We start from the raw sequence: 17,366 nt of genomic DNA, 5'->3' as shown, positions 1-17,366 counted from the left end.
GCCCAAGTTTTGACTTATTTTCTAGATAGCAGTTTTCTGGAAAGCTGTGAGACAGGAGATGAACTGAGGAGGGGCTGCACCCTTCAGAGGGGCAGTGAGCAGAATCAGTGTGGTTTTCTGAGGAGGTTCTAACAGGGATGCTTCCACTGAAGTGAGGACATCAGAGTTCTCTCCTAACTCCTTGATTTCATGAATCCAAGCTACAGCTTCTTCAAGATTCTTTATTAGCCTGTATCAGGTGTGCCCTTTCTGTCCCCCAGGCCTGCTTTCTCCCAAAATAGGATTCCTTAGCAGTGTGTGTACACGATTCATTTGTCACACTTGGTTCAACTTTACCTCACTCTGAAGAGGAATCTTAAATCCAAACACTGAGTTCTATTTTCAACATGTATTCTTTTATGCTGGACATTGCCTCATTATTCAAAGTAGAATATAAACTCCAGGGAAGTAATGGTTTTCCAATATACTCTTAGACTGAAAGTCTAGAGTTGTTTGCTTTGTACAAACCCAGTTTTTCTTTTTGAGTTTACTAATATAAAACCGCTGGCCTGGTGGCAGTTGTGCATGCCTTTAATCCCAGCGCTTGGGAGGCAGAGCCAGGCAGATCTCTGTGAGTTCCAGGCCAGCCTGGTCTACAGAGTGAGATCCAGGACAGACACCAAAACTACATGGAGAAACACTGTCTCAAAAACAAAAACAAAACCAAACCCAAAAAACAAACAAACAAACAAAACTGCTGGGAAGAATTTTCTTTGTAATTGTTTGCATTTGTAATCATTTGCATTTAATTTAGAAATTAAGATCTTATATTGATTTGCACATATTTCACAATGTACATAGTCTTCCCTTTCACGTAGCTCAGAAATAGAATATTGACTGTTTGCAGTTTCATGCACACTATAAAGCTAGGAATGACTTACATATGTAAGGTCTCTCAATTAATAGCCAGAGGCACTCTAAAGATGCTTCAATATTTAGATTAAACATCAACCAGTTCTCTGTACTCAAAAAGTGAATTTCCAACTATTGATTTTGCTTTTTGCAATTTCATAGATTTTTCCCTCACAAAATAACTAAATTCTACCCTACCCAGAAAACATAGTCTACCATCGAGTGCCAAATGCCAATCTAGTTGATTTTTAGTGAACAGAAGCCAACTGATTGAGTAATTGAACGTATTCAAATGGAAGAGGTGGTTTCTTCATTGCTTGAACAAGGGAGAGGACTGAAAGACAATTTGCTTGTCTCATCTTTTTTCCCCCAAGACAGAGTTTCTCTGTGTAACAGTCCTGGCTCTCCTGGAACTCAATTTGTAGACCAGATTAGCTTTGAACTTACAGAGATCCACCTGATTCTGCCTCCCAAGTTCTAGGATTAAAGACCTGTGCTACCATGCCTAGCTGTGTTTAGCTTGACTTTAGTCAGGTTTATGAACCTTATTCTAGCTAGGCCTTTCTCTTCAAATCCCCAAATACAGTTTATAGCAAAGATTCTTTCCAAGACCATTTAACAAGAACGCCTCACCCTTCCAATCTGATGGCCATCAACATCTGACTAGGCTTCTTATCTATCCTCTTCCTGCAGGAGATGACAGGTAACCCTGATCTGGCTTCAGCAAGGAGCCTGCTAAGTCAGTTTGCATGGTATTTCCCTCACTCCTGTGTTTCTGAGTTGTTCACTGATTGGGTTTTCACTAGCCCCTGTCCTAAACTTGGCCATAGTGCATTCTGAGTTGAGTTCAGTCTCATTGCAAAATCCTGTTGGCAGTGTTTCCCACACCCGTCAGGATGGTCTTTCCTACCACATTTTAATGGCTGTCATTAAAATAATTTTTATGGACAGTGAACACGGATGATAGAACACAAAATCTCAAAATAAGAAATCAGAAAGGAAAGATTTATAAACCGTAAATCCCTTTCTGCTTCATATTTCTTGTTTATGGCTCTACATAGGTTCAAGAAAATCCCTTCCCTGGTATTCCATAAATCACTGTAATGAAATACTACATGTTTTATAAGCTGATTGGAACCAAATTATTCTTATTTGCAACAAAGTATTTCACAGAGACACTCCTGCAAAAGTTTCAAGCCCTCATGGTGTCCTGTGCCACCACGGGTCCTGAAACAATGAAGCCAGCTAACCATGAGCTGGAACTTCTGAACCCAGGAACCAAAATGAATCTTCTCTTCTTAAATGGATTCTCTCATGTATTTGCCACATAGGAAAATAATGTGATACAAGCCAGTTATAGTGGTGTATACCTTAAATGCCAGCACTCAGGAGGTAGAGGCAGGCTACTTTCAGGCCAGCCTGGTCTACAATAGTGAGTTTAGGACCACCAGGACCATGTAGAGAGACCCTGTCTCAAAAAAGCAACAACAGCAAGAACCCCAAAACAACAAAAGAATATGACACACACCACTACCGTTTGTGGTGCCATTAATTCATGTATTTGTTTCAGCGTACGTGGGCAATGTGATGTATGTTATCTTAACAAGTTTCCCACAAATGACAGACATATTGTAAAGGCTTGGCGCCCAGCCCATGATGCTATTAGAATTTACTGGGAGGGCCTAAAAGGAGGAAGTCAGATACATGAAGGCATGCCCTTGAGTGGGATATTTAACCCCTAGCCTCCTTTGTTCTTCTCTTTGCATCCAGTGGTTGTGAGGAGATCTGCTTTGCTCTGCCACATTGGATACCATGCCCTTCCTTGCCATGGGCTGTAAAGCAACAGTACACTCAAACAGTTGAAACCACAAACCAAAACAAACTTTGATCCCCATAAATTAGTCATCTTGAATGTTTTGTTACAGTGATGTAAAGCTGATCAACTTGGGTTGGTTCCATCTGATGACTGTTATGAATGCGGCTACCATATGTATTCATGATCCAAATATAGTCAACTTTGTAAACGTCTGTTGTTGCTTTATTAATTAAAGTCTTTCTTCATTGAGAATTTTAAAGTCACCTAGATTTTTTTCTAGTTATTAAAGTGAATTTATGGCCTGGGTTTATGAGGATATGTAACAGAACTGTTTTCATCCTAATACCTTGAAATTAAACTAGCATATGTTTTCTTTATTTAACTTTTTATTCACTCTTTGTGGATTTCACATCATGCATCCTGATCCCACCCATCTCCTTGTCCCCTCAGTCTGCCCTCTGCCCTTGCAACCTCCCCTGAAAGAAAATTTAAAAGTAAAACCAAACCAAACAAAAATAGAAACACACACACACACACACACACACACACACACACACACACACACACAATCAAATTAAAATAATCTCAGCACGGAAGCTGTAGTGTGGCCCAGTGAGTCACACAGTGTACCCTCTAGTCCATACATCTTTACTTGTAAGTGATCTTTGCTATGAGTCACTGGTCTGGTTTGAGGCCTCTTGCTTCTGCTATACCCTGGATACTGGGCCCTCACAGGGACTCCTCTTGGATATCCTGTTGTTGCTTTGGGTCATGGAGCTCCTGTAGCTTTGGGTCTGTAGGTCTGGTGCCTTCACATGCTACAGCAGTCCACAGAGGGGGTGGTGCTTGATGGTGGGTAGACTCACAGCCCTGGTTCTGGGCCTGGGTGGTTGCTGGGTTGGTCAGCCTGCCAGCTTTCCCTCATTGTCACCACCAGGGTGAGCTCTCCAGCACTGCCTTACCCAATGCAGCTGACAACAAGCAGAGGCCTGTTCTCTTGTTCTTATACCCTGGGGGGTCCAGCTTACCTGCACTCCCACTATTAGGGCCAGCTCTACTGTTTTGCCCAGGCAAGGTGCAGGGCTCACTCTCTGGATTGCTGTACTTGGTAAGGGGCAGTACCAGCTCTTCCTTTCCCATGACCCTGAGGGTGGCTCTCCCACCTGCTGCAGGTGGTAAGGGGTGGGAAGTGAGGGCATATTTCCCTTACCCTTGCCATCGCACAGCATATGAGGGGCCCTGATTTCTGGCCCTGCTCCCCTGCCCCCTGCCAACAGGGTCAGTTCTAGTGTGCTGCCCAGGTGAAGTGCTGATCCTGCTCTGCTGTGTGCTGCAGCTGATGAGGGGCAGGGCCAGTTCTCCCACTCTCAAGGCCTAGTGGCCATCTTCCTCACCTGCCAAAGGTGGCAAGGGGCAAGGGGAAGAGGAGCATTTTGTTTTCCTCACACATGTTACCACATGACAGATGGGGGCAGGAAGGCTCAGCCCTCCTGCTGTCATGTCTCCCAGGCCCACTCACCTGCCCCCCTACCAACAGGGTCAGCTCCATTGTGCTGCCCAAGTGAGGTGCAGGGCCTGCTTTTCCCAGTCCTGAAGCTGATTAGGGGCAGGATCAGCTCACCCACTCTTGTGATGCCAGGACCAGCTTTTTCTGACTGCAGTAGATGGTGAGGGGTGAGGAGCAAGGGACAAAAGGAGTATCTTTCCCTTGCCTATACCACCATGGACAGACCTTGGGGCTAGCTCTCCCACTCTCCTGTCTTCAGGGTCTGCTCATCCACATCCCCACCAGCAGGGAGAGTTCTGCTGTGTTGCCCTGAAGAGGTGCAGGGCCTGCTCTCCAGAGCGGTGGCATCATTGAGGGACAGGGCCAAATCAGTACAGCCATGGAGGGGTAGGGCCAACTCTGTGAAGCCCTATCCTCCCTGATTTTGGTGGTAAAAGGAGCCATGGACATCAACACAGATTGCAGCTGTGGTAGTATCATGGACCCAGACATGGCCCCTCATAGCAGTCTAGGCCCAGAGTATACCATGGCCCTGGAAGGCAGCACAGGCTACTCAGATCTACATGGCCCCAGCATAGACTCTACCCACAGATGCTAATGTAGCCCTGGGTGGTGGCCCAGGGCCCTGACATCTGTATGGCCCTTAGTGGCACTACAGGCCATAGCCCCTGACATCTGTATGGCCCTTAGTGGCACTATGGGCCATAGACATCAATCCAGACTCCATCTGTGATTGGGAAAATGGACCCAGACATGGTCCTGGGCAGCAGCCCAGGTTCACATGTACCACGGTCCTGATAGGCAGTGCAGGTCACTTAGATTGGCTGAGACCCAACAGCAGCATAGCTCTCGAATCCCCATATGGCCCCAGATGTGGGCCCAGATCCTGGGCACCTACATTTGAACCAGCATGTGTTTAATCTTTGATTTTCATATCTTTATTGCAAAATGAGACCTGTTACATTATTTTTAAAAGGCATATGTGTTTGTATACAACATCTCTTCTTTTTTATTTCACGCAGCACATTTTAACAGTATTATTAATTTTGAAGGCAAAGAATTGAAGTCTAATTATAAGAATAAATGGATTTTTAATATTTACTTGGTCCTAAATTAATTGAAGGGAAAGAAAATGTGAACTATAGAGTAGTCTCTGAAGACATCTGCAAGCCATGTCTGATGCTTTCTCTTAAACCATTTGGTGAAGGATACCAATGCCCACTCATGATTACCTTTGAAATTAATGTTATGACAGGCAACCTCAGCACAAGTTAATCATTTTGTTCAAGAATTGTGCTTTATGATTAATAGTTAAGTGAAAGGACTTAATTAATTTTAATGTTTAAGTATGGCCTCCAGCTAGCACATTTTTATATGATTAATTCACATGGTAATGAAAATTCTACTCCTCATTTATATCCCAGATGAACTTTAAGGGAATGTTTTTCATGTTCTTGTAGAATATTTTGTCAAATCTTTCATTCTGATCCACAGTCAAGTGATGTTTCCAGTCTCCGATGGTACCTAATGAGAGAAGCACAGGGTAGCACCCACATAAGTAAGGTGCTTACGAAGCATATGGCAGCATCTACTATTCTCTACAGCTCACATTGCACATCGCTGAGTTCTCAGTAGGGTTTGGTTGGCTATCACAGAAGAATGTCCAGTAGAAGAAGCTTCAGAGTAGCAGCATAATAAATAGGCATCACTAGCTATTACCACTGAGTTATAATCAATTTTTAGAAAAAAGAGAAAACCCTCTAAAAGTTAAAAAATATATTAGAATTTTAAAAGTACATTTTACTGTGTACCAATCATTATACTAAGAAAACACTTATACTTCAAACACAATATATTTCAAATGCAACCTTATGAGGTATATATTTTGTTCATTTTAAAGAGAAAAAAATGAAGCCCAGAGGTTTTCAACAAGTCAAGTCAAGGGGACACAGAATGTTGAAAGAGCTAATGTTATAATTTTACTGGATAAGAATTTGAAATGATCACTAAGCTAGTTAAAACGAAAGTAGACATTTGGGGTCTTCAGTTGTCAGAGACAACGATATGATTGTTTGCATTTGGAACAGAGGGCAAGCTATCATGGGCAAGACATTTAGTCTTATTGAGAAATGAGATGTGAGAGTTGATGTTAAGTGGCAGAAGAGAAAAATAAAAGAGTTTTTGAAAAATATAAAAATCCAGATATTAAAATATAAGCTAATGCTCATAGTAATGATAGGTTAAAAGAGTATCAAGAGGGAAATACTCATTCTTAACCACATCTCCTGGCATATAATGAGATCATAATAAGTTTATTGCCCATTTACTTAATTGAATTTATATTAGATGAAGTTATTAAGCTATCACTCTAATTTTTATGATGAAAATAATCTCACAATGAGGAAATGGCATTTTAAACATTGTCTTCAATATAAACATATGGTAAGTTTACTTGTACAATATACTAGAAAAAACAGTGAGTAAAACTATTCTTGTCTCAGAGTTCATGGTGCTTCATGTCTGTAATCTTAGCATTCAGGAAGGGGTATGGTGCAGAGACAGGAGGATTATGAATTTAAGCCATCCTTGGTTGCTTGGGCAACACTGTGAAACACACATTTCTCTCTCTCTCTCTCTCTCTCTCTCTCTCTCTCTCTCTCTCTCTCTCTCTCACACACACACACACACACACACACACACACACACACACACACACACACCAAAACAAAACAAAAACCAAAATAAAACAAAAAACAAAACAACAGCACAAGATTAATTAGAATCTTCACTTCTAACACATCTATTGCCTAGGACAAGACTGCTGACATACTTTAAAAGGTTAGGTTGTATGGCCTAAAAGGAAGGAAAGTCATATCTACTTAGTAATTGAAAGTGTCAGATTTTTTTTTTCTTACTAAAACACTACTAGAAACCCTTCAGGTTCTCTGTCAGCTAAAATGTTCGATGCCTCCAAATGTCATTATCACCTGAAGGAATACATTGGAAACACAGATTATTTCTCCTAGGTACTCCAAGGAACACTCAATTTTTTTTTTTTTTTTTTTTTTTTTTTGCTACTGTGAACTACTAAATATCACCTTTGCGGAGGAATTTTCCCTCATCATTTCTTGTCCCAATTTCATTTCTTATAATATCTTCATAATTTGCTCGTGGGTCAGATTTCATGTTCTGAAACATAGATTGTCTCACAACAGCATCCACATCCTCATCACTCAGCTTTTTCTCCAGAAAACTGCAGATTTTAATCACTGAGCTTCTGAGGTCCTGAAAAAGTCATGGGTTGAGGAATTACTGACCTTATAATGGAGGTATGAGTTATAGCTAACCATGTTACATGAACAGGTTGAATTTACATTTGAAATGCAAGGATTCTTCAACATGTGAAAACATCATAGGAATAGGGTGAAGAAATAACTGAAATCATTATTTATTACCATTGATACAGAATAAGCCATTAATAAAACACAACTTTTTTGAGACTCTGTAGCCTGAAGCTGGCCTGGAATTCAATATGTTGTCTAGGATGCTCTGAAAGTTAGGATGCCCTTCATGTCTTAGCATCTCATGTGCTAGGATTAGAGGTAGGAGCCACTACATCTGTCTCAATATCTTTGTTAAGTAAAAATATCAACACACTTGTTGTAGAATATTAAGATGTGTTACTTTTGTTTATGTTGCATTTGTTTAACTCTGTGAAGCTGTGTTACTGTGCCTGTGTAAAACACCTGATGGTCTAATGAAGAACTGAATGGTCAATAGTAAGGCAGGAGAAAGGATAGGCGGGGCTGGCAGGCAGAGAGAATATATAGAAAGAGAAATCTGGGAGCAAGAAGTAGCCAGAGAAGGAGGAGGACTCCAGGGGCCAGCCACTTAGCTACATAGCAAGCCATGGAGTAAGAATAAGATTTACAGAAGTAAGAGAATGGGAAAAGTCCAGAGGCAAAAGATAGACAGGATAATTTAAAGTTAAGGAAAGGTGGCAAGAAACAAGCCAGGCTAAGGCCAGGTATTTATAAGGAAGAATGAGCCTCCATGTGTAATTTATTTGGGAGTTGGGTGGCGGCCCCCCAAAACAGCAAAAACAGCTAACAACACAAACAAGCAGCAGCAGTCAAGTACCTCAATGCAAAATACTGTGTATTAATTACTTGTAGCCAGAATCACATTTGGTTGAGAAGAATATGATCATCTTCTTCTGAGGTCTACAATAAGCTAGATTTTACTATTTCTATTTATTTAACATATTACCAGGAAATAATAGGCAGAGCATTTAGTCAAGAAAGAGAAACATATCATCTAAATTAGAGACAAAGAAGATTATCTCTGTAAAGCAGACTGTGTGATCTCATCCTAGGAAAAGCACAAGGATCTGCTAAAATAGTGAGATTTTACAAAGTTGTAAGATACAAAGTCAAAATCAATGTACAAATATTAGTTGAAAATTTAAATACTAGTAATGAGTAATCCTAAAGCAAGAAAAGAAAAAAGTACATGAATTTTGAAATGACAGGATTAAAAAACCTAGGAGTAAAGTTAAAAAAGGCTAAAGACAGTTCCATTGAAACCAACAGAACATGGATGAAAGGAGAAGAAAACAGAAATAAACAGAACAGTGTCCTACACTCATGAATTGGGGGACAGTTATTTTAAAGACACTAGACAAACCAACCCACAAATTCTATTCAGTCTGAATTAAATTTGCAATGATTTTTTCATTTTTGCAAGAAAAAAAGAAAAGAAAATATGTCCAAAATTCATATGAAATCACAGAGACCCTGAACAACCAGTCTTGAAATAGAAGATTAAATTTGGAGGAGTCACATTTTCAGATATCAGAATTACTTTATTACACTTTACTTATTTATTTATGTATGTGTGTGTATGACCCACACACACACACACACACACACTCATAAGGAGCTGGTCCTCTTCTGCCACCATGTGTGTCTCAAGGATTGAATTTGGGTCATCTGGATTGGTAGCGAGCCCATTTACCTGCTGAGCCATCTCTACCCACACAAAAAAAATATTTTAATGTCCTGGTAATTCTATTAGTGTGATAGTGACTTGAATACAGCCATAAACCAATAGAGCAGAACAGGCTTCCCAGGAATCATCTCTCACTTATAATGATCAAATGATTATTGATAAGTCTGCCCAAAACTTTACATGGGAAACGTCATTCATTTCAACAAATGTTCTTGGGTAAATTGGATGTCCATATGTAAAATTATAAAGCTGAATTCTCACCTTATGTCAAACTACTAAAATCTGGAACAAACATAAAAGCAAGAGCTTTAACTTAATGCTCTTACAGAGAGCTTAGAGGGTATGACTGACATCAGAGGACTTCACAAGGGTGTTCTGAATATCCCTCTACAAGTACAGAGACAAAATAGGGTGAATTATGTCAAAGGATTTCACAGTGGTGTCTTGGATATGTCTCTACAAGTACAGATAGGTAAAGAAAAATTTATTGAGTTGATTACATTAAACTTCATAACTCCTATGTAAAAGGGGACCTAATCAATGAAGTGAAAAGTTAATCTATAGAATGGGAACAATATTTATAAGTCATTTATCTGATACAGGATTATCCCCAGAAATCACAACAACAAAATCAACTCAATTAAAACTTTAAATAAATCATCCTCAAAGGGATTCTAGAAACAACTATTAAACAGAGGAGAAAAATGCTCTGTACCACTAGTCACTTGGGAAATGGAAACCAACAAGAAGAGCATACCACGTGTAACCTATTATGATGGCTCTTCCTTAACAACTGACATAAACCATAAGTGTTGCTGCTGTTGGTAGAGTGTAAAATGCTACATCTGTAGAGGAAAAGGTACAATGCTTCCTTCACAAAATAAAAGCACCATCACCGTATGCTCCAGCAACTCTGCTCCTGGCTTTCACTTCTCATTTCAAAACAAATGAGCCCAAAAATCTCTGAAAGATTTGTACATCCATATTCATAGCATCAGTATGCACACCAGCTCAAATGTGGAAACAAGCCAAATATATATATAGATCACAGAACGTAAATACAGTGGGATATTATGCAGACACAAGGAGGGAATTCTGATACATGATACGATAAGCCTTGATGACATTGAGGACATCATAGTAAGTAAAATAAGTCAATAAAAATACAACTGCCTGTTTCCATTCATACCAAGTATTGAGCATGAAGAAATTACTGGAGGAAGAAAGCAGGGTGGTGATGTTCAGGGACTGAGAGGAGGAAAAGGAGAAGTTATGGTTTAATGATCCTAAGGTTTCAGTTTGACAAGCAGAAAAGGATTTGGAGAGCATTAGTGACAAATGGTTGCATAACAAGTCATAATAGTGAAATGGCACATTTTACCTTATGGATGTTAAAATCATAATTAAGAGTGCAATTGGGGTTCATAACATGACTAGGGATATAGCAGTTGTTTGTGAGATTAATTTTACCCAGAGAAGTTACAACACTCTTCATGATGATGAAGTACTACCTCCAATTCGAGAACAAAAATAAATAAATAAAAATGAACACATGGATTTCCTTTGTCAATGTGAGAATGAATACTGATTGAGAGAAGCTTGAAATCCCTTCCATATTTAATGGAAGCTAAACTTCAGAGGACTCTATACATGAAATAGAAGAAACAGAGATGTGTTTGTATGTGGGAACCAGATGATTTGGGGCCCTGCTAAGCAGGCTTAAGTGTGTTAGTCTCCATCTTTGTATGTGTTAATTTTGGAAGAAATTTAGTGTATTGTGGTGAATAAAATAATAGGATTCTAATGCTAATTGATTTATACAATGACTTTGATGCATAGTGATTGACTGAAAAACCGAGACCCAAAAGAACATGAAAAATAGAACAATGCAGCTAAAAGAAAGAGAAGAAAAGATGATAGGGGTTTGGATGCTGCTGATAATGGAGTTCTTAGAAATAATTTTAACATAATACTATATTCAAGGAGGTAAAAGACAAAATTTTAAATTGCCCTGAACCCAATACTATAAATGAGAACAAATTAGAAACAGACTGTCTTTAATTAGTGAAAAGTAAATCTCAGTGAATAATTTTAGTAGAAACTTTAACTCACACAAACTCAGCAAAGTCAAACTGGGAGCCAGGGGTAGGAGCACAATACAGAATGGAAAGACAAAGAAGCTGTTGGCGCCTTCATGGAGAACTTTGCCTGTCTCGGGTATGGTGACACACACCATTAATTCTAGGACTCAGGAGGTAGAAGCAAGAGGATCTCTGTGAGTTCAAGGCTAGCCTAGTCTAAATAAAGGGTGCTAGAAAAACCATGAATACACACTGAAGTGCTATCTAAAAAAAAAAAGAAAGAAAGAAAGAAACCAAGTAACAAAAATAAAACAGAGAATTTTCTGGTCTGTGGCTCTAATTGTCCACATTTTATAGTAGTTATGTGCCTCGCTGCTCTTTGCTGGCCCTCATTAGGTAGTGAGCATGGAAAACTATAGTAAAGTGGATCATCATGTCAGCTCTAGCATCTCTGAGTATATAGCCAATAGAAATGAAGTCACCATCCAAAACTTACTGTTAACTAGTGCTATTGCTGTACATTTTCCACCACAATATGTGGACTCAGCCTAGTGTCCATTAACAGATGAAAGGGTAAATAATTTATGATATATGTCATACACTATATATATATACATATATATATATAACATATATTTTATATATAATATATATAAAATAGATTATATATAATATATATAATAGATTATTACTCAAACATTAAAATGAAATGAAATTCTGTCATCTGCAGGAAAATGTATGAAGCTAAGGACACCAGGTTAAGTGAAATAAGCCAGACAATGAGACAAATGTCTGTGTTCTTTCATCTGTGGAAACTCAAAAGTCGACTTTTAAGTAGAATTGTGTTTAATAGTGATCAGGGGGGTCTTGGGGGAAGAAAGGAATGGCAGTTCAAGAAGAGTGGCAAGATGAGATCAATGCACACTCTACTCCTGGGCAAGAATATCACACCAGATGCCACTAATGGATGCCACTGATATGTGATGATAAGGTTTTTGATTTGTGAGGTTTCCTTGACACAGGTGGTCACATGAGACGGGATCACAAGAGATGACTGTACAGGGAGAAGAGAGTCCTGAGGAAGTCCAGGGAGTGAGGCCGAGGCAGGACATTAGGAATCATCTCCAACCCAAAGCCCAAAGGAGAATTCAAGTATGAAGAGAACTGGGAGAACAGGATTTCAACCAAGAGAAGAATAGTGCAAAAGAAATCATTTAAAAATACAACTTTCTCATCTTACCTTCTTCATATCTTCATAGCTCTGAAACATAATATTGAAGTCATGTCTGTGTTCATACCAGCCTCTGATGTGGTCAAACCAACAGCTTCCCACCACTGAGAACAAAGGTAAGGAGTAAAGATGTGGCACAAGACTTTAATCCCAGCGCTCGGGAGGCAGAGCCAGGCTGATCTCTGTGAGTTCGAGGCCAGCCTGGCCTACAGAGCGAGATCCAGGACAGGCACTAAAACTATACAGAGAAACCCTGTCTTGAAACAACAACAACAACAACAACAAAAATGACAACCTGTGTGTGCACGTAGTAAATGACAAACTCTCTTCTCCATTTTCTGGTTTTGGATTTTCAGAAATAAAACAGAGTCCCTGAAATGGACATCTATATTCCTATTTAAAATGTTTAATGGTTTGGAGGACCAATTTCCACCTGGCATTCATAGAAACCCGCCTATATAAAGGTACTATAGGAGTAGGAAGGAAGTGATCCAGAAAATCAAGGGGCTGAGACTGCAGATGACTTTAGGGCACACTGTTTCATTTTCCTGCTTTTCCACAAAGGGCACACGTATCTCTTGAAACTCTTGTTCTCAATGATGCCTGGGCAACAGTGTTCGCTGTCTACAATGGCACAGAATCTGAATAGAGAACCCGACTCCACATGCTATGAAATAGTTAGCCTCTTGAATTAGCTAATCTACCTAAGTATTGCAATGAATAATTCCACCGCTGCTGTATAAGGCCTTACACAGGCCCATGCAAAGCACACACTCACCCTCAGCATTTGCTCTGCCAGAATAGACGACTCTACCCTTGTCACTAGTTGGAAGGAATTAATAGAATATCTGTAAACCAAAATAGTTCCTACATGGCATGCCTTTGCAACCTTGACAATCCTCAAATGGTCATTAAAGATAGAAAAGCCAGCTGGTGACAGAGAGTTGACATTCAGTTGTCACTAGAGATGAGTTCTTTGGGTTCTGTCTGGTATTGTGCTTCTTGTTCTGGTATTCTTTTTCTTGTTCCTTTCAGAAAAGCAGGGCATTTCATTGCTCTACTCCATTTCTTTGAATTGTGTTCTGTAAGTCTGAGAATTTGGCCAACTGTGTAATTAGCTTTTGTGTAGTTCATTTGTGTCTGGGTTGATGAATTAATACTTACCTCTCCCCTCTAGAAACTTTTGAATAAAACTTTCCATAGAATTTGCAGCTTCAAAGTTAGCCATCAAATTTGTAAAATGAAAATAGGAGGTCAAAATATCTTTAGGATTTCTGTAGACATAAAGAATCTGTAGACAGAATTATGGGATTATTTCTTTTAAAAAAACTTGGTTATGCTTGTAAGCTTTAAAAACAATCTTATAATATTTGATTATGACAATAAGCATAATTATTTCTTCTAGTCTTTAAGCTGTGAAAAGCCAAGTGGTTATTATTTACTTTTTGGTATTATGGAGAGTACTGTAATAAACATCCTTTCTCCATGGTATTTCATACATGTATAAGCATGTAGCTCAATTCTCAAAAAGCAATATTATTTATAATGTTAATAAATACTGATAATTTATTTGCCTTATATGATCAATATATATTGTATAAAATTTTTAAAGGAAAATTAATTTGTCATGAGAGTGAGTTGATGAGTATTATGTGATATTAGATGTATAACTAAGGTAGCAATAAAGATAAGTTTAAAAACTAATAGTCATATTGATATACCCAGTAACCCACAAATAATCTTCAAAGAAAAACGAGTTTTTCCTTCACATCTTCAAAAAATAACTTAAACATGAATTAAGAGTATAAAAATTCACACACAGAAATAATAATCTGGGAGTGTGTGACCACAATACTGGCACCTGGGAGTCTAGGACAGGAGGAGGAGTTCATGCCAGCTTTGGCTCCATACCAGGCTCTCACAAGAAAAAAAAATAAATGAAATAAAGGAAGGGAGGGGGAAAAAGAAGAAGAAAGAAAAACCAAAACCCAAAGAGCATATCTCCAGGCTAAAATGCGAATCTCTTTAAAAGAAAAATCAATCAGTTTGGTAACACTAAAATTAAGAATGTTGTTAATCAAAACATACATGAGAAGAGCGATGCGATTGATCTAAAGTAGATTCATATCTAGAAGTGATATGAAGCAAACTGATCAGGAGACTGTCATAAAACGTTGGGCCTTTTCACAGAATCAAAAATAATTATGGCCAATAAACATAAAACATGATTACTTTCATTATGAACATGCAAATTAAGATAAATTTGAGACACCTTTTGGTAGCTGTCATGTTAATAAACCTTTAAAAGTCTGATCTGTCCTGTTACTAGATAAAAACTAAGAACTTATCTATTGGACATTTCAGTAAGAAATCACAAATCTGCTTTCTTCAGAAATTCTGCACCACCTCCATAAATTGAATCCTCTGATAATAGTAAAACACTGGAATAACCTAATTATTCAGTACTTAGAGAAGGCATATTGTGGGTACAATAAGCTCTATGACCTACTTTGGTTTTCTTGTTCTTGAGAGCTTTTGGTACTAAATAATATGGGAGGTGGGAAGCAAAGATGCGTGGTGATGGCATTTTGGTAAAGTCAAAATTATGAATATTGTACTCAAAGAATGGTATTCTGTCCATGGTTTGGACATTTTCAGTACTGTTTCGGTGGCCCTCAAAAAAAATCGAGCTGAGGATCTGTTGAGTCCAGATGGTACCTGTAAAAATAGAGAACAATCCTGTTTTCAATCCTGAAGTAGGTTTCAATAATGAGTCCCAATAGTAATGTCATAATCTTAGATGAATTTAGAGCTCTCTTTTCCTTAAACACTCCAAGTATGCTTGGATATGCCCACTTTTCATTCCCCATTGTCTGTATGTAACACTCAAGTTGGTAAGGCTGAAATCAACAACTCTTTGTTCCTGTCTCACTTAAATATATGCGGTGATTTGGTAGTGATAATCCAGATTATTCTTGCAGTGTCTTCTTGTGTATTCTGTGCTTTGTGGGGGGTCCTTTTGGTAATATGTAACTGACCTTGCCATATAACATTTGCAGATATTAACAGGTAAAGTATAGTATCAGTACGTATGGATACATACAGTGGGGTCAGATCACACCAGGGAGAGTAGCATTTCTGGCTTGCTGCAAGGCTGTTGTTGTTTTTCTATTTGGAGCCTTCTACATTATTTCTTAATTTTTATAAAATATATAGTAGTTACTGAATGCCACTTTATTGTTGCTTATGAGCAATTCTGACTTATTTCTGAAATTACTTCCTTATTTGCTTGCCTTTTAAAAGTGTAGAAAAGCTAATAAAATTAAATATTTCCAGTTTCCACCCTCTTTGGAATTGCTTTGTAGGCGCAACTACTTCTCTGGCATAGATCATAATATACATGTTGAAAGAGGAAACCACAGATTTCGATGTTATTGACATCTGGTTTCTTGACTATTAGATCAAGTCATACAGTGGAAGTGTTTGAGAAATACATGCAAAATTCCAATTCTATTCCCTTTAAGAATAGACCCCATGGGATCAAATACCATAGTGCTAAGGTTTAGCCTTGTTTAATAATGGCTATTCCAGATAAGTCGTTGTTGGCAGTGCAGATTTGATTAGCCATGACTATTCCCAGTGAGGAGTGCATCATTTGTAGCAGAGACTAAAATTTTGAAAGGACAGATCATGTCAAGACATCACAGACTCTGGGGCTTATAACAACGAATATGTTGGCATCCTGTGTCCAATATAAACACTAATCACCCATTTCAGTCTTCCCGAGGACTTCCAGAAGCACCCAGGGGCTGTCTAGCGGCTGAGTTATTTAGTTATTATCTACAGTGAAACAAAGTGACTGCCTCCCAGAGTCCTTCAAGTTCTGTACCACATTAAACATCGCAAGACAGAAAACAAAGTAGGATTGGATAAGAACAAAGAAGTCTTTTTGCAAAGTGTCTTATTTACTGAAGTGGTCAAATATGGATATAAAATCTTGGTGTTATTGTTCATGGGCAGCAAAACTAAGTGGGGAGGGGGTATGTGAAATCTAAACACTTACAGCTTTAGTCTGTTAACCAGTGCAAAACCTTAAACCAAGACTTCCAAGTGTTACCTTCTGCCGAGGTAGAAGTTCCCTTTACAAAGGGAACTTTAATCCCTCTTCATGTCCACTAGGACTGCGTAGGAAAACAGGGACGCTTGTGAGCACTTGTCCTGATTAGCCTCACAAACCCAAGAGTAATCCTGGGGAACCTCACTGCTTAAGGGTTTTGTTTTTGTTTTTGTTTTTGAAATTTTTAAGTAGATTACAGTTGTCTTAGAAATCTTGTCAACAAAATTCAATGCATTGGAAATTTAAGAATTGTCTGAGATAACAGTTGACGGTGTGTGGAAAGGAGAATATTTATGCGTTTATTATCAAACCAAAACAAATACCAATGCCATATGGTCTACTCATGCCACTCACCAGATTTTGGAAATGTGACTAGGAAGACATCATCATCTCTAATTTCTTGATTATCCATATTTTCCACTATGTTCATTTTAACTAAAGATCTTTCAAAATTATAGCCTTTGAAGTTAAGTAAATATTCCTTCTTATGGTCCATGATAATTCACCTAGAAGTAAAGAAATCATAAAATTTTCTTCACAATCGTAGTATTTTCCAATAGTGAGTAATGCTTGTTGAGTGGTCTACATATACCGAGCAGCACTGAAATGTCTCTCACGGATTAATGTTTACTACAATAAACATATTACATAGGCTAGGCTATTTAAATTTACAATAACCTTATGTCACTACATCTTACTATCACTATATAAAA

The 17,366-nt window shown here is 38.5% G+C and overlaps 1 protein-coding gene across 1 annotated transcript; it reads right to left on the bottom strand.

The window, feature by feature from the left end:
• Positions 1–5,616: 5,616 nt before the first annotated feature.
• LOC118570262 (amine sulfotransferase-like) lies at positions 5,617–17,149 on the bottom strand. Its single transcript, XM_036168653.1, has 6 exons — positions 17,008–17,149; positions 15,046–15,254; positions 13,701–13,827; positions 12,546–12,640; positions 7,313–7,499; positions 5,617–5,738 (listed from the first exon to the last, which is right to left on the bottom strand). Exons 1-6 carry the CDS (start codon positions 17,147–17,149, stop codon positions 5,617–5,619), a joined length of 882 nt encoding a protein of 293 aa, XP_036024546.1.
• Positions 17,150–17,366: the final 217 nt, after the last annotated feature.

This window comes from Onychomys torridus, chromosome 19 (assembly GCF_903995425.1).
Source record: "Onychomys torridus chromosome 19, mOncTor1.1, whole genome shotgun sequence".
Taxonomy (NCBI): domain Eukaryota; kingdom Metazoa; phylum Chordata; class Mammalia; order Rodentia; family Cricetidae; genus Onychomys; species Onychomys torridus.
The sequence above is the reverse complement of the archived record's forward strand: the minus strand, read 5'-3'. Positions and strand labels throughout refer to the sequence as shown.

What these genes read in the sequence shown, in the direction of transcription:
- LOC118570262 (XM_036168653.1), bottom strand. Translation starts at nt 17,149, where the DNA reads ATGGACCATAAGAAGGAATATTTACTTAACTTCAAAGGCTATAATTTT. An exon ending in AAAGTTTCTAGAGGGGAGAG is followed by an intron (nt 12,641 to 13,700) that starts GTAAGTATTAAT and finishes CTTTGTTCTCAG; the next exon opens with TGGTGGGAAGCTGTTGGTTT. An exon ending in GGGAAAATTCCTCCGCAAAG is followed by an intron (nt 5,739 to 7,312) that starts GTGATATTTAGT and finishes TTCTCTCATTAG; the next exon opens with GTACCATCGGAGACTGGAAA.